The following is a 26,705-nucleotide window of genomic DNA, read 5'->3' on the forward strand; positions in this document are numbered from 1 at the left end:
CGCTCTTCCTGGCCCTGCACAGACAGGATCCAAGCAGTGTACAATGAATAAGCTCTTTTAGTTCTACCTATTAAGATCATCTCCAGGTAGAACCCCTTCAGAGAGACTTCAACACACTTGGATAAATCCACAGCAGCATACCGCGGAGGTAAGCATGTACACAAAGGAGCTACAAATGCACAGTTTGTGGAGAGGGCTGGTGCCAGCATACACGGGGAGAGATCACGAGCTTGGAATCAGAATTCCCCTTGTGAGAACAGAGAATTTAAACAGGGATCAACTGAAAATGATTATAAGGAGACTTTCTAAAGAAAGATTATTTTCATTTTGCCAGCAATAGACAGAAAATGAGAAAGCACGTGCTACGGGAGATGGTCATGCCACAATCTGTTCTCCATTGTTCCCTGCCTTCAGGGACTTTGGGCACACATGTACACATGCATGTTGTGGTTTTTTTAAGCCACCAGGTCTAGGTTTGGAACCACATGGTTGGCCAAGTGGGATCCAGCCACCTTAACCACCATACCATGCACTAGCTCAAGAGAGTTTTTTAAAGTTACAGCAAAACAAGTCATGAAAAAGGAGCATGATGTAGTAAAATGAATCAGATCTGGTTCTAGATCTCAGTGTTCTCATGATGTAGTCGAGCAATCTCATGCAAGCTTACTCACTCTGAGCCTTCACTTCCTGCTCTGTTAAACAGGAATAACAGAGTTACTGTGAGACAAGGGAAGACACACAAAGATTGCTTAGTAAGTGTTGACCCTTTTCTCTCACTTCTAATAATTAACATGGCACATACTTGGACTGGCTTCCTTGTGGCCTCGTAAGTGTGTTTCCCATCACTGGGATATGAGTAAGACCTGAATAAATACCTGTAGGGATATTATGTTCGAAAAACAGTATTAATGTGATGATGGCCCAAGTGTCCTAGCATTTCCCCTAACATTTTCGTTCTATTACCCAAAGATTGTGAAGTAGAATTTTCCAGTCACTCTGACAGGTTTCTAGTCATAGAAGATGCTTTAAAACACCAGCAAATGGGTTTTAAAGGGTCTAACCAAAAAGTGCTGCCTGTTGTGTGCCCACAGATTCATAACGCTCCCACCATCGTAAAAATGCTGAGGGTTCCACAGCAAAGAACAGCTCTGCCCCAATGTATATGACCTAGAAATGCTCTCTTCTCCATGCCCCATAGTAGATATTGATATCTAGCAAAACTCATGTTCTAAAGATCTTGCATGTAGGAAAAATGGTATTATAGCAAGCACTGTGTATCTCACCCCATTTAAGCAATTCTTTAGGATAAAAACACATGTCACTTTTCAAGTTCAGATTCTACCATAAAAAGATGGCTTGAAGATCTGAGGCTGGGTTGCTTAATTACCTTGGGCAGGTGATATCCAGCCAAAGTAGTATCAACTGTCACTTCCCTGGGAGCATTCAATGGAAGGATGTTGCCCATTCTCTGCACCTCATGGATGAAGGCGTTGGTGTAGGGCATGGACTCTCGGAAGGCCATGCTCGACTGTTGACACTGGCCAATCACTCTGTCAATCTCAGCCTGCACTTTTTCTGGGAAAGAAGAGGAGGTTTTACTATTTTTCAGACTTTTATGCTTTTTTGCAAAGTCATAGGAGTTGTTTCTCATATTTCACCTATTATAATTTAGTCCCTGACCAGGTTGCAAAGCACAAAAATAGTTATTAATTATTCAAAGGGCTTACCTAGAAAACTACCAACATTATCACTTTCATGAGCCTTACTGGGCTAAGGAATGGAATAACCAGGATCAACATGGCTAAGTCCACAGGAGAAACCTGTCTTATTTTATTGAGGTCACTGTAACAAAATAAAAACTGGGTAGCCTAGAAACAATAGACACTTATTGGACAATGCTGGAGCCGGGCAAGTGCGAGGTCAGGGCACCAGGAGATTCGGTGACTGGTGAGGACCCACTTTCTGGTTCACAGTGAGATGGCAGGGTCTCTTAGTGCACTAATCCCAGTCTTGAAACTACAAAGGCCACACATCCCAATACTATCACACTGGTAATTAGGTTTCAACATATAAATCTGTGCACAGATACAAACATTGACACCATAGCAAACCTATAGACTCTAATTACTCAAAGAGTTATATGAGCTATATGAGAATAAAATACTAGTGTCCAAACAATCACGTGGCAAACCATTGCTCTACAGCATTACTGTTGTAAACTCCTTAAACTCTTTGGGTCTTAGGTTCCTCATCTGATCAGCAGAGATAAATATACCTTGACCTTTAAGGTGGTTTGAGATGTATACTAAAATGGCTTAAGTGAAAACCCAAGAAATCTTAGAAACTGCTAGATGGATTGAAATATTTGTTTTCCCCTTTTCTAGAAATAGATATTTTAGCTAGATAGCTAGCTGTCCAGTTAAAGACCATTTTCCAGATTCCGTTGTGACTAAATGTGACCGTGTAACTAAGTTCTAGCCATTACATGTAAGTAAAACTGATGTTCAGTCCTTGAAGCAAGTGCTGAAGGGAAGGGTCCTATGCTTCTTACTTCCTTTATTCTTTCTGTTGGTAGAAAGGCAGCCCTGGTGGTGAGCCACCTTAGAAAGTGGGCATCATGAAGCCAGCAGATGGTGTGATGGTTAAGGCACTGGACTCCCACATGGCCAATGACAGTTCTACTCCTGGACCTGACAGCTTGAAAATCATGCTGGGCTCGTGTGCCTGTGTACTCAAAACCCCAGGAGGAGAATGGAGAAGAAGGGATTCCAGTGTGACCCTGCCCATGGAGGGGTGATTTCTCATTCTCCCTCTCATTATCTCTGGTGAGCACATATACCCCATGGCAACAACTCTAAAAGAAAGAAAAAGAAAAAAGAGTGCATCATTCTAGACACAACAGAGAAACCAGCTGGAAAATGTGGAATCTTCAATGCTTTGCCAAGTGCAGCTTGGAAGTGTGTTTTTATTTGTTCGTTTTTATCTTTACCTGAGAAAAAAATAAACTTCCACCATTTTCTTAGTGTCCATCAAAAAATTTAATTAGGATAAAGAAGGGGGGGGGGCATCAGAGAGCATGATGTGCCAGCAAAAGAGTTTGGACGTTTTCAAGGGAAAAGAGGGAAGGCATCCCTTAAAAAGAAGGGAAGGGCTCAACTAGAGTTTCATATGAGAGGTAATACTTTCTTAGAACTTATCAGAATGTCAGCTGACTTCACTGTTTCCCTCTTAGATATCAAGCTTCTCGAAGATAGGAGCTCTCTGTAATATTTATATCACTTGGATCCATCACAATTGTGACCAAAAATATCAAGAATTAGCTGGTTTCCAAGCCCACATCATCTCATGACTGCTCTACTGACTCTTCCTTTCTTTCTTTCCTATTTTAAAGAGAGATTTTTTGCTATAAGGATTGTGCACTTGCCAGAAACAGAGAGAGAGATAGCTATGTCACAATCCCTTCTCCATTTTCCTTTCAGGATTATGGACACACATGCACATGTTCCCTGCATGAGTTTCAAGCTGCTGGGTCTGGGACTTGAACCACAGTCCCAGGTTGGGGAGTCCAGAGCCCCAACCATCATGTCTCCAACTGGACCCTGACCTTTCCTTTCTACCATGCTCCCTCTGGCTCCAGTTTTGTGCAGCATATTCCATGAGGTATTATTCTGTCCCAGCCCAGGCACACTCATGGACATGCTCACCTTGGATTTCGGGGTAGAGGGCCAGATAAAGAAGACCCCAGCGCAGAGTTGTAGAAGTTGTCTCAGTTCCAGCAAAGAAGAGGTCCAGGGTGGTGTAGACAAGGTTTTCTTCATCAAAACTTGAAGAGGCATTGCTCTTATGTGAGAAACAACAGTGTTTATTGGTTTAGCAGATTCATGGTTGGCACGATACACAAGGGACTTTATCCTACTGAGAAGATTTGGAAAATAGGTCTCCAGGAGAAGTGACTTTCCCTTTGGCTTCCTCATGAGGTAGAGGCTTAAAGCAATATCATTAGTGGTTTCCTGTTATGCTGAAAACTAATAAATAAATTCCAACACTTGCGTTGGTGAAACTGAAGATGTACTTCCTTATGCTGGTTATTTGGAAGAAGTCACCAGTACATGGTGGGAAAAAAAATGTGAGGCATATCAAACAGATTTAACTCCTAATATCAGCCATAGTGCACAGTGGATGTGTGACCTAGGACAAACTAATTAACCTCTCTGGGCTCCAGGTTTCTGTCTTATAAATGGAAGCAGCAATACGCATCCCTTAGCATAACATGAGATGCAAGGATGAAAATATTCAAAAACCATTCATACTAATACCAGGCAAAACTTGACAGATGTGGTATAGCTAAGGACTTTGAGATGGGAGGATTATCCTGGATTTTCCCAGTGAGATAAGCATGATCACAGAAATTTTAATAGCAGGGAGGATATAGAGTCAAAGTCAGAGGGAGAAGATGTAAAGATGGAAGCAGAAATCAGAGGGGAGAAAGCTCTACATTGCCGCCATTGAAGATGATGCTAGAGGCCACAAGGGAGGAAGTCCCAGAAGCTTCTAGGAACTGGAAAAGTCCCAGAAGCAGATTCTGATCTAGAGCTTCCAACAGGGGCCAGCCCACCCACATAACCTGAAGTCAGCCAGTGAAACTGTCTTCAGATTTCTGACATCCAAAACAGGACGAAATAAGCTTGCATTATTTTAAAGAGAGAAAGTGTGTGGTGATTTGTTACAGAAGCAAATATAAATTAACCTATCACTCTTTGTTCATTTAGAACAAAATATAGGAAACAGCTTCGTTTTCCTCACCTTTGCCATTTCTTTGAGGTAAGCATCGATAAAGTCTCTGGTTTCCTCAGGGTTCCCATCTCTTTTATGCTTTTCAATCACATCACCAACAAACGATTTCAGTTTTTCCCAGTTTCTGAAGAGGGTTTGGTGGGATCCAGGAAGAAATCTCATTATCCAAGGACATATATTGTAGAGCTAATTGACAAAAATAAAACAGTCATGGAGACCATAGGGCACCACTTTTAGACAAACCAAACAATCTTCTCCTCCCATCTCTTTTATTTGCTGAAACCTTGGAGTCATCTTTGACTTCTCATTTCTCTCTCACCCTTCTCAGTTCTCCAGCAAAGCATTTCAGTTCTCCATCCAAAATATGCCCACCCTTGGACCACTTCTTACCACCCCAACCACTTGCTATCTTAGTAGAACCATCAACATTTTCTTTCTGGATGATGTAATAGTTTTCAACAGCTTTCCTGATCTCATTCTCAACCCCTTCCCAACCTATTTTGGACAGATCTGTGAGAGGAATCATTGAACTATTTAGCCATATCATTTCAGTCCTCAGTTCTCAAACTTCCAAGGGCGTTCTGCCACATTCAGATAAAGCCCGCCACCATGTAAGTGCACAGAGCTGGCCCTGCATACCTCTGTCTCCTCTTTCCCATCAGTCCCTGCCATCTGACTCTTCCTCCCCATGGTGCAGCACACGGCCCTTGTGATCACATCACTCACTCCTGGTTTGGGCCATTGCAGTTGCTATTTCCACAGCCTAGAAGGCTCTTCCTCTGAAATCTCTAATCCGAGTCCCTCACTCTACTAAGGCACTGCTCAAATGCCATCTTTTATTAGCTGTCTTACATGATCATTCTATAATTGTGAGCACTGCTGTCACCCTTGTCTAGTCCCCTGTGAAGTTTTATTTTTATTTATGTTCATGGTAATTATCATTAGTATGTATATGTCCCTGATTATATGTGTGTGTGTGTGTTTATATCTGCCTCCCCCACTCTGGTGTAATTCACATGAGTAAGACTCATATTTACTGAAATAAAGTGGACTTGTATAAACTTTTTCTAATATCTTGTTGAAAACAGCATAGAATAATTAAAACCTGATCAAATATAAAATAAGACAGGCATGAGAGAGTCTATTAGCTCAGCTTCTCTCTAGCTGTATAATTTGGTCATAGTAGTAATAATAATAATAATGTAGGTTGTTGATCTTTAGTTTAAGTAGCTACTAGTGGGGTCCCGAGTGAGTCTGGGGACTGAATGAAATGAGGTACTCAAAATATTGAACAAGAGCTGGAGACTCCTATCCATGGATGCTGGAATAGTGTCACATGAGCTTGCATGCATCACATTTCTTCATTTCATCTCTATAGGCTGTTGTGAAAATAAATGAAGAAAGAGTATGTGAAATTATTCACTGAAGTACCTGATATTTTTTAGATGTCAAAAATATTTATTATTCTTCCTTTATCACTCCTTCCTTCCTGGCCATAAATTTCATCATCTTGAGAAATGTACCTAGCAGCCTTCTGGGCACCCACTGAGCTCATATTTTTCAGGCTCTCTCTTAATAGGAGAGAAGCAAATGAAACTGTTGAAATGGGGACTCCTACTAAAAACAGAGCTTGCAAAATAATTTGAGAATAATAATAAGAACACTACCTTACATGCATTATGACCTTTTAGGTACCAGAAAGCATGTAAACTCATTTTACAGATTTGTACGATGGATCCATAACATTTAAGGAAAAGGTGATTGCCAGGAATAACTATAAATACATCCACTTCTAACTACATCTGAGGTAAACTAATAATCAGTGAAGACAGTGAGGTCTTACATACCGCCAAAGAGAAAAAGGAATGATGAACTGAAAGGTGTTCATTCCTAATAACACAGCATTAAAATATAAAAATAAGAAATTGACAGAAATATAAGAACCAAGGGAACCAGCAGTTAGCGTAATGGCTATGTTGCTGGACTCCCACGTAGTCAACCGTGGTTCGCGTCCCGGACCCAGTGGCTTAAAACTCATGCCGGGAACCTGTGCATGCGTGCCCAAGATCCTGAGAGGAGAATGCAGGAGAAGGGATTGTGGTGTGACCATCCCCCCTGGGGGGTGATTTCTCGCTTTCTGTCTCTATGTCTCTGTCTGTCTGGCGAGCGCATGTGCCCTATAGCAAAAAAACCTGTCTCCCCCCCCCAAAAAAAATATAAGAACCAAGAGCTAGAGCTATCATCTTAGAAGGAAATTTTAGCACAGTGGGTAGTCGCCAGCACAAACAGTAAGAGGAAGAAATTAGTTACAAAGACTAGGAAGGAAAAATCAAAGATAGAGTTATTTAGATGTGGTATGATTGTCTATTAACTCATCCACAGATTAATTATAATACTAAGAGTTTGCCAAAGTTGATTGAAATGAAGGCAATAACCAAAAGTCAATATAAAGAAGCAAAAAAAGAGAAAGAAATAGATAACTGACAATTTACCAATAATGTATCTAAGGAAAAATTCTCAATGATTTTTCCAACAATTAGGTAAAAAAGGAATGGAAGGGGCAGCAGGTGGTGTAGTAGTTAAGGTACTTCCACATAGTCAACCATGTTTAGATTTTTGTACCTAGTGGCCTGAAATTCAGGCTGGGCACATGTGTGTTTGTTCTTAAAATCTCAAGAGGAGAATGGAGGACAAGGGATTGTGGTGAAGCCATCCCCCCTTGGGGTGATTTCTTGCTTTCTGTCTCTTTTGTCTCTCTGGCAAGAACATGTTCCCTATAGCAAAAATCTCTCTCTCAACAAAAACATAACAAAACAAGTGAGTGAGAAATGATACATATAACATATGAACCCACTGATCCCTCTTTACAATCAGACATTAAGTATGTTTTAGAAAGCAGTCCTTCCAAAGAGAAACCTGATACCTATCAGGTCTCTACATGTAATTACCAAAGAACATAAGACATAGGAACAGAAAACATGTTAAATACCAGTGGAATGCAACCAGTAAAATCCAGAATGTGGAATACTTCATGGGAAAAATGACTCCACTTTGTCAATAAATAAATTATTAAAGAAAAATAAAGAGAATGGGAAGAAAGCCATGGGTGAGACTTGAGAGACAAAGCAACAAAATACAGAATATGAAAAATAAAGTATATGGGTGTTGGGGGGTAGTCTGGCTGCTGATTAAAAAAAAATTATGAAACATCTGAACACTGGCTGGAAATTTTAAAATATTTGATCACTATTATGCATATTTTTAAAATTATTTTATTTAACTTTGCCTATTTATTTACTTATATTATAATTTGACCAGAGAGGGACAGAGAGAGAGAGAGAAAGTGAAAAAGCAAGCGGCCAGGTCTGGGACTCAAACCATGGTCAACTATGTGGGAGTCCAACACCCTTAACCACCACACCACATGCCGGCCCCTATTGTTAATATTTTTCAGGTACAATGATATTATATATTTGTTAAGATGGTTCCTTTCAGAACTGTATATTGAAACATTTTGAAAAATTTGCTTCAAAGTTATTACAGGGTGAAGAGAAACTGTGGTACATGAATATGAATGAATGAAATTGGCCAATTTGTTGAAAATTATTGTATCTTGATGATATGTACACCATTATTCGTGATTGTATTCTCTCTTCTTTTTATACAAATTCATAATTTTCAAAAATAAAGTGCTTTTTTTCTAACTGAGGTGGTTTTATTTTTTAAATGTTGGTAATGGCAGGCTAAGTGATTCAAGATCAACCCATTTACTGATGACACACACAAAATGATTTTTAGAATATGCACATGTATTCACATGTATGTCCACATACACACACACACACACACATACACACACACACACACACATACACACACACACACACACATACACACACACACACACACATACACACACACACACACACATACACACACACACACACACATACACACACACACACACACATACACACACACACACACACATACACACACACACACACACATACACACACACACACACACATACACACACACACACACACATACACACACACACACACACATACACACACACACACACACATACACACACACACACACACATACACGCACACACACACAAAGAAAGAAAGAGAGAGACCAAGGTAGCGAGGTAATTTCAGAGACAAGGCCTAGAAGAAGAAGGAAGCTCAGAGGGATAACTTCAACTCATTGGGTGGATTTACTCCTGGAAGTCTTCCAAATTCAGGAAAGTAACTGAGAGACCATAGACTTAGCTGAGCTTTCCCAGACTCAAGGGCCTATAGGGACAAGCATTGGAGTGAAGGGTCCAATGAGAAAGGGATGAGGTCTGAACTCCAAAGAGTGACACCATATGAAATTAGAAGACTAATAATATTAAGAATTGGTAAGCATGTAAATATTGCAAAGGTTGGAAGTCTTTAGGCAACTTTCATGCCCAAATATATGTACAAAAGAAATGAGTAGGTTTCTCAGCACGAATGTTTATGCTAGAATGTAAGTATTCCATTCAGTTATGGAAGCTTGAGTCATAACATCCCAAACCAGAGACAACCCAAATTTCCAGTAATAGAAATAGATTAACAAACAGTGGCACAGTCACACAATGGAATGACGGTTGGCATTAGAATAAGAGTAACCAACATAGATGAACCTCCAAACGAGCTGCAGAGCAAGAGGCAGACACAGAAGAACCCTGCTGAAAGAGTAGGAAAATGGATGGGTTAGGAAGAGCCACAGAGAGGAAGGACTCAAAAACAGGAACAATATTGTTATTCTTATTAAAGAGAACAACATAGGTGTAATTCTGTACTTTACATGAATATTAGAAATGTTTTTGGCATATAGAAAATATTAAATATTTTTACAACACTAAAGTTAGCAGATTGATTTCAAATAAGTGTTCAAATCAATTCTAAAATATTATATTTTAACTTCAAGAAAAAAAAAAACCTTTGTGGCTGACATCATCCTCAGCATACTCAAGAAAGATATGAAAGAGAATCACCTTACCTGGCATGGCACTGAAGCCTCCAGAAATGTGACTTCATCTAGTAACTTCAGTAGCTCCTGAAATTGACCATCCTGGTACTCAAAGCGTTCTCCAAAGGTGATGGAGCAAATTATGTTGGAAACTGCATTATTGATTTTAAAGTGAGGGTCAAAGGGCTGTCCTGGAGGTAGAAAAAGGAGATGTATATTTCAGATCGATTTATTTCTACTTACTACTGAGAGTCCACTCTATTTGACTTTGGATATCCCTAGTACAGAATCACATAGGAGGCTCTGGCACACAGAGAGTTCTTGGTCAATGAAAGGGAAGTCAAACTGATGGCCGGGGGTTAAACTTAATAATATCTTTACCACCAAAATTCATATGCTTAATACTAGAACTCCTTGACAGTAAGGTCATGGTTAGTACCTTATCCTTAGTACCTAACCCAGGGCTGGGCATAGGACAAGCACTGAGGCACTTAATAAATATCTGTTTTGGGCTAGCAGGTGATGTAGTGGTTACAGCGTTAAGTTCCAACATGGCTGACCATGGTTCAAGTTTCAACTCAGTGGCTTGAAAATCACACCAGGTGAGTGTGTGCACATGTCCAAAATCCCATGAATAGAACGGAGGATATGGGAATGTGGCATGGTCATTACCTCTCTCTGTCTCTCTCTGGTAAGTACATGTACTTTATGGCAAAAAAAGAAGAAAAAGAAAGAAGAAAAAGAAAGAAAGAGGAAGAAAGGAGAGAAAGGAAGGAAGGAAGGAAGGAAGGAAGAAAACAAAAGTATCTGTTTAATAAATGAATAGGTCACAGTCTTCATGTGTGGTCCTGTGAAATACTCACCATTCTCCTCCTTCATTGCCTCAGCGAGGTAGTGGGCCTCCTCCTGAATGCGCTCCTCTAGGCTCTTCTTTCCTAAACCAAAGTTCCTGAGTGTCATCAGGGTGAACCTTCTTTGCTCCTTCCATTCCTGGCCATTGGACATGATCAGTCCTGGGAAAAATAAAGTCAGCATGCCATTCTGATTCTATAATATGAACATCCAGTAAATGACACAAGGATTTGTATCAGATAGAAAGGATAAAGGCATAAGACACTTGAACACTGTTCAGACATAAAATCTCAAAGCAATATATATAGCTGATAAGGGTTAGTGACTGCTTTCAGTGTTAGTACTTCAGTAAGTTATTTTTCAATGCATTATATACTTTAGTATTCACAGAAACTCTATGGAACAGGTTTAATTATTACCAACCTCCCTCTCCCTCAATACAAGAAAACTGAGAAACTGAAGATATTGGACAATGTAAAATTCACAAGGTTGCACAATTAGCAGTGAACCAGGCACTCACCTTCAGGTCTGCCTCATTCCCAAAGCTCATACTTCTTTATTAGTTATGTACATATAGTCAAGTACTTGTGTTATACTAAATACTCATGGATAAGACAGAATCCTACTTTTTGCTAAAGGGCACGTGTACTTGCTGGAGAGACAAAGACACAGACAGAAAGCAAGAAATCTCCCTCCAGAGGGTATGACAATGGATTTTAGGCACGCATGCACATGTGCTTGGCATGAGTTTTAAGCCGCCTGGTCTGGGACTTGAAACATGGTCAACTATGTTTGAGTCCAGTGATGTAATCATTATGCCATCATCCGGTCCCTAGAATCCATACTCCTTATGAGGCTATGAAAGGCTTATAGAAGTAGTTTAATTTAAGCTTTAAAAGATAATAGACTAACTTAAAGGAAGGAGGGGGCCAGCACCAATGTACAGGAGTTGAGGGGTTAAGTGTGCATAGGGAGCAGGATCCCACATGGCCAACTGTAATTAGAATCCTGGTCCTTGTAGCTTAAAAACACACAGGGTGCATGGTACATGTGGGCCCAAAATACTGATGAGATTGAGAAATGGAGGGAAAATGTTTCTGATGCTATTATCCCCCATCCACATGTGCTTTTCATCACTCTCTGGAGAGAACATGCACCATCAGACAGGAAAGCGAGCAAGAAAAGGAGAAAGAAAAAGGAAGAAAGAAAGAAAGAAAGAAAGAAAGAAAGAAAGAAAGAAAGAAAGAAAGGAAGGAAGGAAGGAAGGAAGGAAGGAAGGAAGGAAGAGACTATTACATACAGAAAGAACAATAAAAGGATAAAATGTCTTGGTTTGTTTAACAGACCATTACTTGCTTCATACCAGGTATTGCCATTCCTCTATCCATTTTTTACTTCCAGAGCACTCTTCATGTCTTTGACTAACTGGCTTTGGCTTCCACCATTCAATGAAATAGCCCTCAATGTTTAAAAGTCAGGAAAGCCTTTCTACCTCATCTTCCTTATTCTTTCAGCACATCAGCCCCTTCCAGTGGTACTCAGCATACCACACTGTACAGATTTTCTTTCTAATTCTCTCCCAGAAACTTCCCTTACCCTTTCCTGGTTCATCTTCAATCAAATATTGAAATGGTAGCATTATTCAAGGTTAAGCATAAACGTTTTTCTCTTCTTATCCTCTACTCCATTATGGAAAATCTCACTATCCCCGAAAATTTTACATCATGTGTCTTGATAATGACCATCTGTTTCTGGCCCTGAGATCCAGACCCATATATACAATAACTACCTGCTTGACTTTGCCAAGATAAAGGCTTTTGAAGGTCAGTATACGCATGATTGAACTTATGATTTTTCCATACAACTCCCCGCCCAAGGCAAACCAAACTGAACACCTTGTAGTTCTCTAAATGTTCATCCTTTCTATCATCTATTCATTCAGAAGGCACCTCAACACCTCATCCTCCCTATATCTGGGTCATGTGTCCTACCTACTAAATATCTTGAATCTATGTATCTTACCTGCCGCCATTCTGGTCTAACTTACTGCTGTTTTTTGCTACCTTTCAAGTGTAAGTTTTCACTTTCTCTAACACAAAGTGCTACCAAAGACTCTTCTTCCCTTCATTCCATTCTCTACATGGCAGGATAAATGAGTCTGAAACAGATGCAGTATAAATATAGCAATCTAGTTCCTACTTAACAGCATTCAAGAGCTTCCATTACCAGGACAAAAACTAACATCCTGAACAAGAGCTTGCATGACCCAACCCTGGCCAGACCCATCAGCTTTATCTTCATGTAATGGTTTCATGTAAGCCCTTATCCTCTGTGCTTGCCTCAACAGCCACCTTCTAATTCCTCAAGTTCACCGTCCTCATTTCAGAGACTTTTCATATCCTATTTCCTCTGCCTGATTGTTTCTTCACATTATTAAATGAACTACCACTTACTTACATTCACTTTTCCTGAATCCCGAGTCTACAATACATATCCTAATAAGCAGTCCCTTCATAACACTATAGGCTTTTAATTGTTAAAGTTAGTTGATGCTGTCTTTCTCTCAGTAGGACATACGCTACACAACAATATGGATTTTACCTCTTGTGCTCACTGTTAAAGCACTCGTATCTGGCACTGTGCTTCACATGGCTGATAGTACAGGATATATATGAAGTATTCATTGCTGAAATATTTCAAGGAAGAATGGGAAAGTACCTGAGAAGAGGTGTTTTGATGTAGTAATAGATCTGAGATATATATTTCAATTTTTAAAAATTTTATTCTATGCATTATTTTTAAACTTGCTGCAGTCACCAGAGAGAGACAGAGACAAAAAAAAAGAGTAGGCTGCAACCAGGTAGGATACAAATTGTGGTTGGCCATGTGGGAGTCCAGCCCCTTAACTCCCAGTCACCTACTGGCCCCTTTATTTCAATTTTGATATATTCAGGCTAATTTATTGATAATAATATGAAGTGCTCATGCTAACCTGTTCTAACATAGATTTGTAAGTTTGAGACAACCTGCTGGGCATGGCCTTTACGATAGAGCATAAGGAACTAGCAGCAAGAAGCCGCAGTGGCAGAAGGAAGCAGATCCACATGCATTTTCCCCTGAGGGAGAGGTCTGGAATGGGAACGCAGAAAGAGAACGCATGGCATCTTGCTCAGCTATAACAGAGCCATGTGGGTACTTCATGATCAAAGCACCTGGAGTGAGTCTGTGGATGACTTAGGAGAGCTTCCAAATCTCTGTTGGGGCTGACCCTACCAAATCCTCTGGGGAGGTACTTTCAGGGTAGACATGTGGATACCCAATGACCTTTAATAGCAGGAATTTTATAATGGGGCTGGATGTGAGGAAAAGGAGTTGGAAAATTATAGTCATAGGCAGGTTTAACATACCTTAAGAATGTCAAACACACACCTTACATCGATCTAATGACTTACCATTTCTCTTAAAGACACGTTTTCGAGAGTGCAACATGGGGCGGTTCATAAAGTTTTGTTCCATGTGTAAAAGGACTTCTTTGATTAAGGGCAATCCACTTATAATAATGAAATTAATGTGACCAAATGGCAGGCTCAGAACATTCCCATATTTCTTCACATACTGAAAAATAGTGAAACAGTCACAGTTGAGTATGCACGGGTCCGTATGCTCAGGAATGGAAGGTGTGTGTGCCTGCACCTGGATCTGATGGGAATGTTTCTGTTCTCTTCTCCTCCTCTCAACTCAGATTCAGTTCACTCTTGGATGTAGAAGTTTCCTTATAAAGTATTTTATCATATATGTAATCACCATGAATTGAGTGAGTATCCTTGATATGTCCCTGGAGCAAAGCCATGAAGGTGTAACTGTAATAAAATAAATGAGATCTCTAACCTCAAACTTCCTAGAGTCTGGTGAAGGTAGAAAATACAGCACATCTGACCCATGAAAGAAGACAGACATGTTTAAATCTTGAGCAGCAAGCCTGGACATAGAATGCACCCCTCCCAGACAGCACATACAGAATAGAAACACACAGTAGATAATAGGAAGCATATTACAGTGCGGGGGCCAGGAATGGAGAAAGGTGGGCAAGCTTGGTCCTAGCTTTCAAATTCTGTGACTCACTGGGTCACTTAGTGTTACTTAGTGGGTGGTTTTCCCATAGTGTGATAAAGGCTTATCCATCTGTACTTGAGTGTATGGGCATGTGGTTAAAGTGCTCTAGGCATTTGTAGTGAAAGGGAAGCTAATATCTGTGTGTACCAACTCTAAGCCTTGTGACTACTGACCATGCACTGTGTTACTTAATCGTCACAACAACCTGTCAGAGTGTTGTCTCTCATCAAGGTACCTGTGTTGAGTGGCAGGAGTAGCTGAGGATTATTCATGAGAAGGTGTTTGATATCTGAGAGAATGTTGAAACTTAGGGAGTGCTGGAGAGATTCCAAATAAGTGGAAAGAGGATGTATGAAGATGGGCCTAAGTGACTGTAAGGAGGCTGACTCCTTCCATGTTTGGGAAGCAGTGGAAGGCACTGAGAAGATTGACACAGAGGAATGACACTTTAAAATTCTTTTTCAGACCAGCCTCATAGCTTAATGGTTAAGACAGTTGGATCCCACAGGTCAACTGAGGTTGCAATCCTGCCCCCAACAGCTTAAAGAACATATAGTGACCATATGCATTTGTCTTACAAATCTCCAGAGGCTGGAGAAACGGAGGAGAAGGATTGTGATGTGCTCCCGCCCACTGTGGAGTGCTTTCTCCCTTCGGTCCCTCTTTGGTGAGTGGCCATACTCCATGGTAATTTAAAAAATTCACTATATTAGTGAAAGCACATTGCAGGAGAAGGTAAGAATTGAAGGCATGGGGCTCATTTAATATGCTGGTTGGAGAATTCTATTGAGAATTGATGAGTATTTAGGCAGTAGTATCATCATTTTACATATGAGATACGGAGCCCCCAAGAAGGAAAGTACAGATTTTTCACCATAGTGCTATAAAACAGGACAAGGTGAGCATATTATGAATAAGATGTTCCAGTAATACTACAAAATAATACACAATTTAATGAGTTAAAATATATATAATAAGCCTAGCACCTTTCGTTAGCAGTTGCTAACACTCTATTCCCCATCAGGTAGTTTCATACCAGTTGATTCATAACGAAAACTAAGTTCAAAACCAGGTTTACAGCATCAGCCACCCATACTCCTGCCCTTGTCCCCAGAACGTCCATTGTTCTGCCGACCAGGGTTAGGGCTGGGGTCAGGCTACACCTACCTGTTGAAGCTGCAGCTGCGACTTCTCAAAGTCAGAATGGAATAAGACGCTAATGAAAGACAGGCGCCAGGGCCCTGGTGGATAATTCTTTGGATGCCGCTTTTTGAGTAAGTTAACAAAAACTAGAAAGGTGACAGCGCCCAGCAGAAGAGTCCGGAGATGGAGCACAGCCCAGAGGGCGGCCAGCAGGGAGCCTATCGTCGGGAGCATGTCTTAGATGTTCTCTCGTTCTTCTGTGGTCTGAGCAGACAACGGTTCCAGACCTTACGGGTCACAGAGCTGACAGACCAGGGCGCTCAGCGCTGCTGCAGGCCAACCGTCCTGCTCCTCCAATCACCGCCGCCGCGCCGGTCTACGCCTCCGGCCCGCGCCACGCCTCCGGCGGACATTATTCCCGCTGCATCACCCTTCCAGGCTGCACTTCCCTAGCTGCTCTTCCCTAGCTCCCTTGACCACACCATATCTTCCCTGCCTAGCAAGCCCTCTGCCCCTACTGTATACCCAGCATAGGTTGATAAAGCTTTTGTATTTCTGAGAGAATCCACACCGGTCTTGAAAAAGACTAGGCAAGGAGCGATTCCTTTTCTATTGAGAAAACTCCTCTTCAAGGACACTGTCAAGACTGGGGTTTAATGTTTCAAAGCTTTTCCCACAGCGCTGAAGCTGAAGACGTGTGAGGTCTTGTTTTGCTATCACCAACTGGCTCAGTGCTGGGAACTGTGTCTGATAAATAGTGATAACAGTGGCACACATTTCTGGAGCTCTTACCATATGTCAGGTATTGCACTTGCCTCCTTCTATAAATTATTTCTATAAAATTATGCAGGAGATGCTCTCCTTAGTTTCATGTTGTAGTTGAGGCAACAGATTAAAAGCTAAGTAAAAGGAAAATAAAAATTATAGGTAAGTGGGGTATAATTTAATCCATCAGTCTGAAGCACATCTAAATGTGGTTCTGCATTTGACAGTGTTTGGTGTTGAAGAAGCAAGGCATCAAAGCTGATAAAACTGAGCATAATCCATAAAAAGTGCTTAATAAACATTTCTTGGAGGAACATCTTAGTTCTGGGCCTTTAGTCTGCCCTGTGAGGCTTCCCTCTAAAGTCCCAAGAGGGTTAGGCCTCCAGGTTCCAAGGATCCATACCATCCTGTGTTGCCTACCATTTGTGAGACCCGCAAAACAGGAGGCTTAGTTCTGGGACACAATAGCACAGTCCCATGTACTTAATAAAGAGATGCACATTCTGCTTAAAACCTTCCTTTAAAAATAGAGTAAGAGAGACATGAAGTCTCTTTCCATATCTTATTGTTCCAAGTCCAGAAAGAGATACTACTGAAGGTAGAAGCCTAGCTAGTATCTTTCCAGTTAATATATTCCTGTTTTAGCACAGTCATTATTCATCAGTATAGTGTTTCTGATATTTGTAGATGTCCTTTAAAAGTAATGACTACTTAAAGCCTTGCTATTAAGTTTTGGAGATCTATCCTGATTGATTCATGGGACTTTAACTCATTTAATTTACCATCTGAGCAGTATTCTATTACTGCACAACATTTTATTTTACCCATTCTCATACCAATGGACATTTCAATTTGCAATCTCTCTCCTTCTGGTTTTAAATGGTTTGCACTGAAAAACAATGCCACAAGGAAATGACTTCTAAAATGATAATATGGGGAGACCCACAAATCGTCTTCCTAGTGAAACAATCATTATTGGTAAAAGTCATATATAAAACCTCAACCACTTAAGACTCTGAAAATTGTCAAAAGGGCATAGAATGAAAAAATTCTATTCAAGAAATATCTACTAAACCTTGATAAAGACAGAGTTTGTTGGATTTGAGTCATAACCCACTCTGAATTAAATTGGGGGCCAGCAGATGGCATAATCGTTGTATCACTGGACTCCCATGCAGTTGACCATGGTTTGAATCCTAGACTCAGTGGCTTAAAATTCATGCTGGGTGCATGCGTGTGTGTGCATTCCCAAAATCTCAAGAGGAGAATGGAGGAGAAGGGATTACGATGTGGCCATTCTCCCTGGGGGGTGATTTCTTCCTTTCTGTCTCTCTGTCTCTCAGGCTGCTGGGCTACTGGCTCCCTCCAGCTCCCAGCAAGGAGAAAACAGTGACTGCTCTGGTATGACTTTCTCTATCCCTCCCAGGAAAGCTGAGAGAGGCTAGGCAGCCTCAGTGGCTGGGGAAGTGTCTGCTGGCCACCTTGTCACCAACAAACAGACACTGTTCAATAAATTTGAGTACAACATTAGCATTATTGGACTTGATAATGCAGAGAAAACTACCATCTTTTGACAGTTTTCTATAAAAAGAAGTTATACACACATCTCCTAACTTGGAAAGTAGTTTAGAAGAGACAGTTGTTCATGATGCACATTTCCCAATGTAGGGTATTGATAGCCAAGAGTTCCTACATTCCTCTAGAACACTTTTATGAAAACAGAGGGTATAATAGTTATTTTGGACAATGCAGAGAGAGAAAAAATTTCTGTAAACAGAGAAGAACTCTGTACAGTATTGGTTTGGAGGACCTATGAAATGCTTGGGCTGCTGGTATTTGCTAATATACAGTCCAAAGCCAACCTAAAGGCCAGTGGCATGAGCCTGTAATCCCAGTGACTTGAAAGACAGAGACAGGATTGCAGGAGCAAGGCTGGCCTAGGCAACACAGAGATCTTGTCTTTAACAAAGTTATAGTGAGTGGGGTGTGGTGATTAAGGTGCTAGACTTTCACACAGACAACTGTGGTTCGAGTTCTGGATCTAGTGGCTTGAGACTCACACTGGGCACGTGTGCATGCAGGCCCCAAATCCTGAGAGGGAAATGGAGAAGAAGTGATTACAGCATGGCTATCCTCCTGAGGGTGATTTCTCACTTTTTCTCTCTCTTTCTCTTTCGTGAGTACATGTGCCCTATAACAAAAATCTCTTCAAGAAATAAAAGAATGAACAAATAAATAAAAATAAGAAATAACTGTGGGGCAATTACAAAATAGTGCAAATACCTATAGTGGAAATATCAAAAGGAAAATATTAAGGGTAGAGTGTGGTTACAGGTATCTTTTGTACCATCTGAGAGACCAAGGCAGGAGGATTGTGATATAGTGAAACTTAGTCTTAAAAAAAAAGTGATGAAGAGTGCTGATTATGAGTTTAGTCATTGGGTTAGTTGCTCTATCAACACCCTCAAATATATGTTGTTAAAATAAAATAGAAGATTGTCTCTGTTTTGAAGAACATTCCAGAAGTAATAAGTGGTCCAGACACAGCCACCAGGAAGATGTCTCTGCTCCATTTGCCTCCAGGATTCCAGATCTCTTCTATCTTGTTGCTTCACTATCCATCATGGTGTAGCCTTTGTCCCTAATGTCATTCCTGGTTCAATAGCACCACAGCACATTCTAGTCTACCAGAGAAGGTTAAAATAACGTGGCTATTTTTTTTTAAAAGTCATGATCTGGAAATTGTTCCCATTACTTCCACTCATATTCCATAGACCAGAAGCTGGTACTATGACTACTGTATGTTGGTAAGGATGGTTCGTAAATACACCTTTCAGCTGGCAGGCACATATGCACCTGAATACCTTAGAGAGACTATTGGGAAAAGGGAAAATGGGGTATGGATATTGTATGGAAGCAATCAGTGCTATCCATTGTTGTGTGTCAAGCTCATTGGAACCAAGTGAAAATACAAATAGATATATTAAAGTCAGAATTCTAGTAGACTGCCATGGGTCAAAGTTGCAAAATTATGTGTTCCATGTGGCTTGTCTCAAGACTCATCTGTACAAAAGGATGGTTGTTTCTTACCCAATTTACTTCCCTTGTTTTATCTTAATCGCAAAGATGCATTTCAATGCATGTGTCTAAAGGTCCTGTGTCAAAGGTCTGTAACTGACAAGTATCCATTTGCACCACAGTCCTTTTATCTTAACTATTATGAACAGGTAAAGAAAATCACCTCATGAGAAATCAAAAGTATACACACACACACACACAAACACACACACACGCTACCCAGATATAGGACATTAATTTCCAGACTAAAAAGGCTGAGTGTCCAACACAATGGCTGAAAGAAACTCATATAATGGCACATTATCTAAGAATTCTAGAGCACTAGAATTAACAGATATTCCTAAAGCACTCTATAGGATGGGAAGCACATCAGAGAAGAAATGGGACACAGAGTTGATGTCATACGGAATGAAGATATCAGACTCGGGAAACTCAGACTGTATGGAGCAATAGTATGAATATGGTCTTGGCACATTTCTCAGCACAACTTAAGAAGAGGGTAAGGACCACAGATCTCTATGATCCTGATGAGAAAATAAGGTCCCTATACTGTGGATATATTTTTTTTTCTAAAACCTGGTTAAAAGGAAGGTTTTATGAAGAAGGCTAAAATTAGCATGATTATCTAATTTCTCCTAAATTTTTTTGAGAGGTTTTTGCTATAGGGCACGTGTGCTCACCAGAAAGACAGAGACAGAGAGACAGAAAGTGAGAATCACCCCCCCAGGGGGGATGGCCATGCCACAATCCCTTCTCCTCCATTCTCCTCCTGAGATCTTGGGCACGCACGCCTGGCATAAGTTTAAGCCACTGGGCCCAGGACTTGAACTGTGGTTGACTACATGGGAGTCCAGTGACGTACCAGCCATTGGCTGGTCCCAATTTCTCCTAAATTGATTTTGAATTTAAACTGCATATGTATATGTGTATATGCCCTTGTAGGAGAGGGGTAGAGAGAGGATTCCTATCTTGGGCCACCTTTCAGTAAAATTCACACCTTGTCCATGATATCAAAGACCATTTTACATCACTAGAAAACTACGTGCTAGGCATTGATACAAAGAAAAGAGGTAAGGGGCCGTGGCGCTTCCAAAATAGTTGGGGGCATGAGAATTACAAACTTGCACGTAATAAAATCTTTGAGTAGTGCTTGGACAAAAAGAGGGCTCATATTTTAGAGTCTCTCCAACAAACTCAGAGAAAAATGGTGAGAAAATCCAATTTCTCACAGTCGTCTCTTCCCCAAAGTTTCTGGTTAACTGTGGACACATCCTACTTGGCTCTGGTTTCCACTGCAGCATTAGGTCAGGAGCAGTCCCAGTGGCTGTATGTTTGCTTCTCAGTAGTAGGTATGAGCCCGCCCATCAGAATCATGGGACATGCACAGCACAGGAATGAGACTCAGAGCTGATGTCAGAGTCCTTTATTTCACAGATGAAGAGACTGAGACACATGATGTAAAGGGTTTTGGCCAATATCCCATTGAGCCTCTTACTTGAATGATGTGATTGGGAGAAAAAAGGAAAGGCAAGCCAAGGTGCTGGATGTGCAAGGAATTCAAAGCCTAGCATATTTGGTTTTATTTACAGACTATCACTTGGTTTGTTTCCTAGAGGAGCATCTTCTCCAGTGGGATTCAAAGAAAGTGTGCGCAGGTGGGCCCTCACTTCCATTCTTTGTTTTATCAGAGAGGAAGGATCACAGCCTCCTCTCACACATTCAGAAACCCTGCCCTTTCTTCTGGGATTGCCTTTTCCTGGTTCTCCCACTTAGTTTAGGCTAGCTCTCCTGACCTGTCAATCCTTTAGTTTCCCTTTCTCACAGTGTGAAAGGAATGGATCCCAAACAAGAAAAAAAGAAAAAAGAAAAAAAAAAAAAAAACCGTTGTGATCTCCTGGCTGGTTTTGTTCTGAGCTACTTAACTTACTTTGGTCTAGCCTCAGGAAAAAAGGTCCTTTTTATTTTTTTTCCCAAAGTAAAGTTTTGTCTATTTACTATGGAAATTTTGTTTGTGTACTAGGTTGATTGAGGTCAAAAACACCATAAATTATCGTTATTAACCTCCACTTTATGGCCTTTATCTCCCACCACCACTAAACACAGAAGGAGGGAATAGGATACTGACATTTGATTCCCTGGTATAAAATAACTCCTCTATAGCTTAGTGAATTTAGGCTGGTTATACAAGGGAGTGGGGAGTGTCTTCAAAAAGTTCATGGAAAAGCTATGACAAAATTATGCATGGAATTTACAATATCTGTATCAAAATAAACTCGTATTTTTACTCCATCTTTCCATGAATCTTTAATGTCTCCCTCAACTAGCCACTAAAATCTTTCAATCAGTATCCATAAAATGATCACCTTCCACACTCAAATAGTTAAATCCAACAAGAAACAGCATGCTAATAAATGCCCAATGGAGAGTTTGCATCAAGGCAGTGAAATTTGCAGAGATGGAAAACATTTCCACATTTGTTCTTTAACCTGCTTCCCAGGTTTGGATAATTGTGGCTGCATCTTGCTTGGCCCTGGCTCTGAGGCCATGGTAAGCGCTTCCTAATATAGTCAGAGATTGCTTCAATGATGCTTTCTTTCCCTGCCTGTAAAGGACTAATACCTGTCCCGCTGGCCTCCCAAAAGACCATTCTGAGGCAGACGCAAGGTAAGCAAGGACGGAGACACCAAGTGGGAGAACCTTTATGGCCAGCCTCTGTGGCTGCCCCAGCATTGAAATTCTAACACTTATTGACTGTTTTGATCCACTTTTACCTGAACTACCTCAACAGATCAGTAGTCAATAAATATATGCCTAAGAAAAAAGGCAAAGAAGAGACAGGTTACAGTTATAACTTTTAGGATACGCTTTATGGTTTACACACCACTTACAAGTCACCATTTTTTTGATTCTTACAAGAAATTTTTTTAGGGAGGAAATCATTATGCTTTTTTCATCTCTCAGATGAAAAGGTAAGTCATTTAACCCATGAATTATTTGCCCAAGGATTGCTAATTTGAAGGCCATGGCAGAGCCAGAATTTGAATCCAGGTCCTCTGTCTAATTCCTCTGATCTTTCCTCGGAGTAAATTTCATTCTGTCCCCTCCCATCTTAGCAGGCACTAGTGATTTCAGGGCACCTGCTATTTCTTCCTGATTTCTTTTTTCTGTTATTTTCCCTCAACATCACACCCGAGGAACAGCACAGAGGCGGTGGCTGACAGGGGAAATGGTGAGGCCTGATCTGAAATTCAGGGTCAGCTTCTCATTGTTTGGGGGCCTGAAGGTAAATTTTTGTAGAAGGGAAGTGAAGAAAATAAACAACTCGGTCTTGGCCAACTGTTCTCCAAGGCAGGCCCGCTTTCCTGAAAGACAAAGACAGAACACACATGATCTTCAGGTAGCACTGATGCCTAGAATGAATTGATATCCTAAATTGTAACCTGCAAAACCTGAGCAGGCAGAGGGCCTATTAGCCCTAGGGCTTTATGTTCAGTAACTGATTTAAGTCGGACAACCACCTGAGTTCACTAAACACAGAAAGGAGAACTTCCGGATCACAAAATCCAGTGTTTCTATAGTTAGGCAGGTGAGGGTCAGGGGTGGAGCTGAAGGCTGTAGGGCAATAGGAGTGGGAGATCTGGGAGAAAAAAAATGGAGAGATAAGATATTTGTGGGACACAGATATAGTTTGTTATCTGTTGATGAGGACATGCATAGTATTCTCAACTGGACTGAGATGTGTATCATGCTGGGTAAAATCTCTTTACAATCTAAATGATGTATAGTGATTGAATGTATAAATAATAATGATAATAATAAGTGGATATCTAGTCTAAAAGCTTCCCAAATAATCACTTAATACAACAACAAAAGCAGATGGCAAAACAGCAAAACTCTGTGTTATTTTCAATCCTTAGAAAACTGTCCAGACTATATCCAAGTCAACAGAAGAGTAGAGAGTCTAAAGTACTTTTCTCATGACTTGTTTTCTTTCTTGGTGCTGGGATCTCATGGAATTGAATTATCCTCTGTATTGGAACTGTTTTACCCCCCTCCTTGAGGGGTCCTTTCATATGCAGAGGTCCTTCCACATCCCGAGGGCTTTTTTATCTAATGTTAGGTCTGAGTCTTGATTCTTCTGCCCACAGAGCACACTCAGCACTTGCCTGACCACATCCCACTCCTGCTATGTGTGCACTGGAGGCAGAAGGGAGCAGATCCCGTCCAGCTCCTCCCACTTTGCAGCCATGTGTTTGGGGCAAAATAAGTACTTCTTTTAGAGATTGGTGAAAATATATGTGTGTGTATGGGTTTATAAAGAGTTTTAATTTTTATTTATTTATTTTTTAGAGATATTTTTGCTGTAAGGTGCATGCACTTGCCAGAGAGACAGAGAGACAGAAAGTAAGAAACCACCACCCCGCCCCAGGGAGATGACCACACTGCAATATCTTCTCTTCCATTCTTCTCTCAAAATTTTGGGCACACACGCACATGCTCCCAGGGTGAGTTTTAAGCTGCTGAGTCTAGGACTCAAATCATGGGCAACTATGTGACAGTCCAGTGATATAACCATTATGCCATCTGCTGGTCCCTTTTCTAGAGATTTTTTGCTACAGGCACATGCTCTGTCTAGGGAGAGACAGAAAGTAAGAAATCACCCCCTGGGGGGATGGCCATGACACAATCTCTTCTTTCTCTATTCTCCTCTCAGGATTCTGGGTGCACACACACATGTACCTGGTGTGAGTTTCAAGCTGCTGGGTCTAGCACTTGAACCATAGTCAACCATATGGGAGTCTAGCACCTTAACGACTATGCCATATGTGTGTTTATTGATGAAGAAAGACAAAGAAGGTATCATCAGAATCAGCCTGGATCTGTCCAAGGCAGCACAGTGCAGTGAGAAAGCACGGACTTTGGAGTCACACAGGCATTAGGGCAAATTCCAGTTCCTCCCTTTCGATAGTTATCAGGAAAATGGTATTGTCTCAGGAAATCAATGTATATTTTAAATTAATGATAGACAAACTATAATGCATTACACAGCATGTGTTCTATTTGGTGGTTAGTAATTTTTAAGAGATAGTGTTAGAAAAAAACATGTTTATTTTTAATAATACTGAGGTAGGCATTGAGTCCTGCCTCTGCCACATGACTCTTATGACTTTAGCTTCCATTCTTGGTTAAGATTCCTTGTTTCTAAACTGATAGTAATTCAGATCTTCTAACACATACACTATAACAAGCTCTATGCACACAGTTGTCGTTATTTCATTTTCTGTCTCATTCATTGTCTTATTTTCAGGGCTGAACGTTCAACACAAAATAGATGTGGAATTGAGAAATTGACAAACTACTAGAGATAACCTATGCAACATATTTAACTCAATACCTGGGAATATACTAAATTTTTTCATTATTAAGTTAAAAATACCCTTTTGGAAATGGTTGGCTTAAATAGAGTTTCATTCTTCCCTACCTTTCAAGTTGTATACCATATAAATGTACTAACTTGATTTTAAAAAAGTAACTAAGATTAAAAGGACAAAGCACTTCTTCAGGGAGTCTTACAGAGTACATCCCAGTCTAGCATTTGGAGTCATAGTAGTGGGAAGCAGCCTCTTTTCCTTGCTGCCTCCCCATCTCCTTATTATAAATAAACTCTATTTCTGTGTGATGGGCAGCCTTCAAAGAACTTGGGGAATTTAAATATTCTATAGAGGCCAGGTGTCTAGTCTTCTTTGTGTGTAAGAGGTGATCTGTCCTCAGTGTTCTGGAAAACAGAACAAGGAGAAGCTGAAATCTCCCTCCAAGGTCAGGGAGGGCTTAGGAAATAAGGGAGGTCTGAAGTTATGCCCAACCCAAAGAATTGGGGGCTGCAACAACAGCAGGATGGAGTCACACTGGATGGGGTGACTGGAGACATTCCCACCACAGAAGGGGCCGCAAGGAACAGGGGAGGGGTCCTGCACTCCCACATCTATCTTTATTGCAGCTCACCTAGTGAGAAAGGCAGAAAGGCTTCTCTTTTCTTAAACTGTCCATTCTCCAAAAAATGTTCCGGATTGAAGGTGTCAGGGGTGGCCCACTCTGTGGGGTCCCTGTGCAGTGCGGTCAAATTGGTCAGGATCATGGTTCCCTAGAGAAGACAGCAAAGACTCAGGCAGGACTTGACTCATACAACATACACACAGTAGATGGGTAGCATCCTCAGACTCCCATACAGGGACCCGATCACATTTTGAGCTTCCCCACCTCCCCTAACCCATCCTCTCCTGACTCTAGTGCTGCCCCCAAGTCCTTCCTCTGTTCCTTTGGGTACCATATAATGATGGGTTGGACTTTCCTGCTAGGAATTTTACCAGGGGAAATTTGGCTCCTCATGATTGCAGATTGGATCTTCTCTATAGGGACAGGTCAGTGTAGGATCTGGGAAAGCACACATATGCATCAATGAAAGAGTAATGTGACAGCTATACTATAGTCAGTCCACTCCACCAAAATCAACCCAGCTGCTTTTGAAGCTGTAACTGTGGCAGGTATTCAAAGGTAAAAGTGTTTTATTCATTTGTTTCTGTCATGATCTTCCCAAGTGTCTGGTACACTGTACTTATTTCCCCACAATATATTTAAAAACAGAATTAAATAGTCCAGAGAAAGGAACCCCTATCCATCCAGGTACTTACCAAGAAGCCTAGGAGCCAACCACAGTGAGACTTTCCCTCATTTTCTCCATCCAACATAGTGCAAGACTGGTCAATATTTCCTTCAATTTATCTTTCCTTAAATTTCTCCAATTCATTTCCACCCAGTCCAGGATACCACCGTCCATGCCTAGACTCATGCAATAGCCTCCTTACTATGTCCTGTATTCTCTCCTGCACCTTTCAGTCAGCTTCACACCTTAAAGCAGGTTAAATGTTCCACAGGCATGATCTCATTTTACC

General features: G+C 40.9%; 2 protein-coding genes across 3 annotated transcripts in view; both read right to left on the reverse strand.

The window, feature by feature from the left end:
• The window catches only part of LOC102491196 (cytochrome P450 2J2), a 23,798-nt gene extending 7,553 nt beyond the window's left edge, over positions 1-16,245 (reverse strand). Inside the window, exons 1-7 of the mRNA XM_006154916.3 lie at positions 15,937-16,245; positions 14,109-14,271; positions 10,668-10,817; positions 9,835-9,995; positions 4,804-4,980; positions 3,705-3,840; positions 1,388-1,575 (exon numbers count right to left, since the gene is read on the reverse strand). Coding sequence (XP_006154978.1) covers positions 1,388-1,575; positions 3,705-3,840; positions 4,804-4,980; positions 9,835-9,995; positions 10,668-10,817; positions 14,109-14,271; positions 15,937-16,146 — 1,185 coding nt within the window. The 5' untranslated portion in view covers positions 16,147-16,245. The remainder of the gene's footprint in view (positions 1-1,387; positions 1,576-3,704; positions 3,841-4,803; positions 4,981-9,834; positions 9,996-10,667; positions 10,818-14,108; positions 14,272-15,936) is intronic.
• A 6,358-nt stretch (positions 16,246-22,603) lies between these two features.
• LOC102490783 (cytochrome P450 2J2) overlaps positions 22,604-26,705 on the reverse strand; it is a 31,586-nt gene continuing 27,484 nt past the window's right edge. Inside the window, exons 8-9 of one of the 2 annotated variants that reach the window (XM_006154915.3) lie at positions 25,759-25,897; positions 22,604-23,117 (exon numbers count right to left, since the gene is read on the reverse strand). In XM_006154915.3, the coding sequence (XP_006154977.1) occupies positions 22,939-23,117; positions 25,759-25,897 (318 nt within the window). In that variant the 3' untranslated portion in view covers positions 22,604-22,938. The remainder of the gene's footprint in view (positions 23,118-25,758; positions 25,898-26,705) is intronic. The other variant, XM_027774372.1, reaches the window with a different exon arrangement.

This window comes from Tupaia chinensis, unplaced genomic scaffold (assembly GCF_000334495.1).
Source record: "Tupaia chinensis unplaced genomic scaffold, TupChi_1.0 Scaffold000425_1, whole genome shotgun sequence".
NCBI lineage: Eukaryota > Metazoa > Chordata > Mammalia > Scandentia > Tupaiidae > Tupaia > Tupaia belangeri.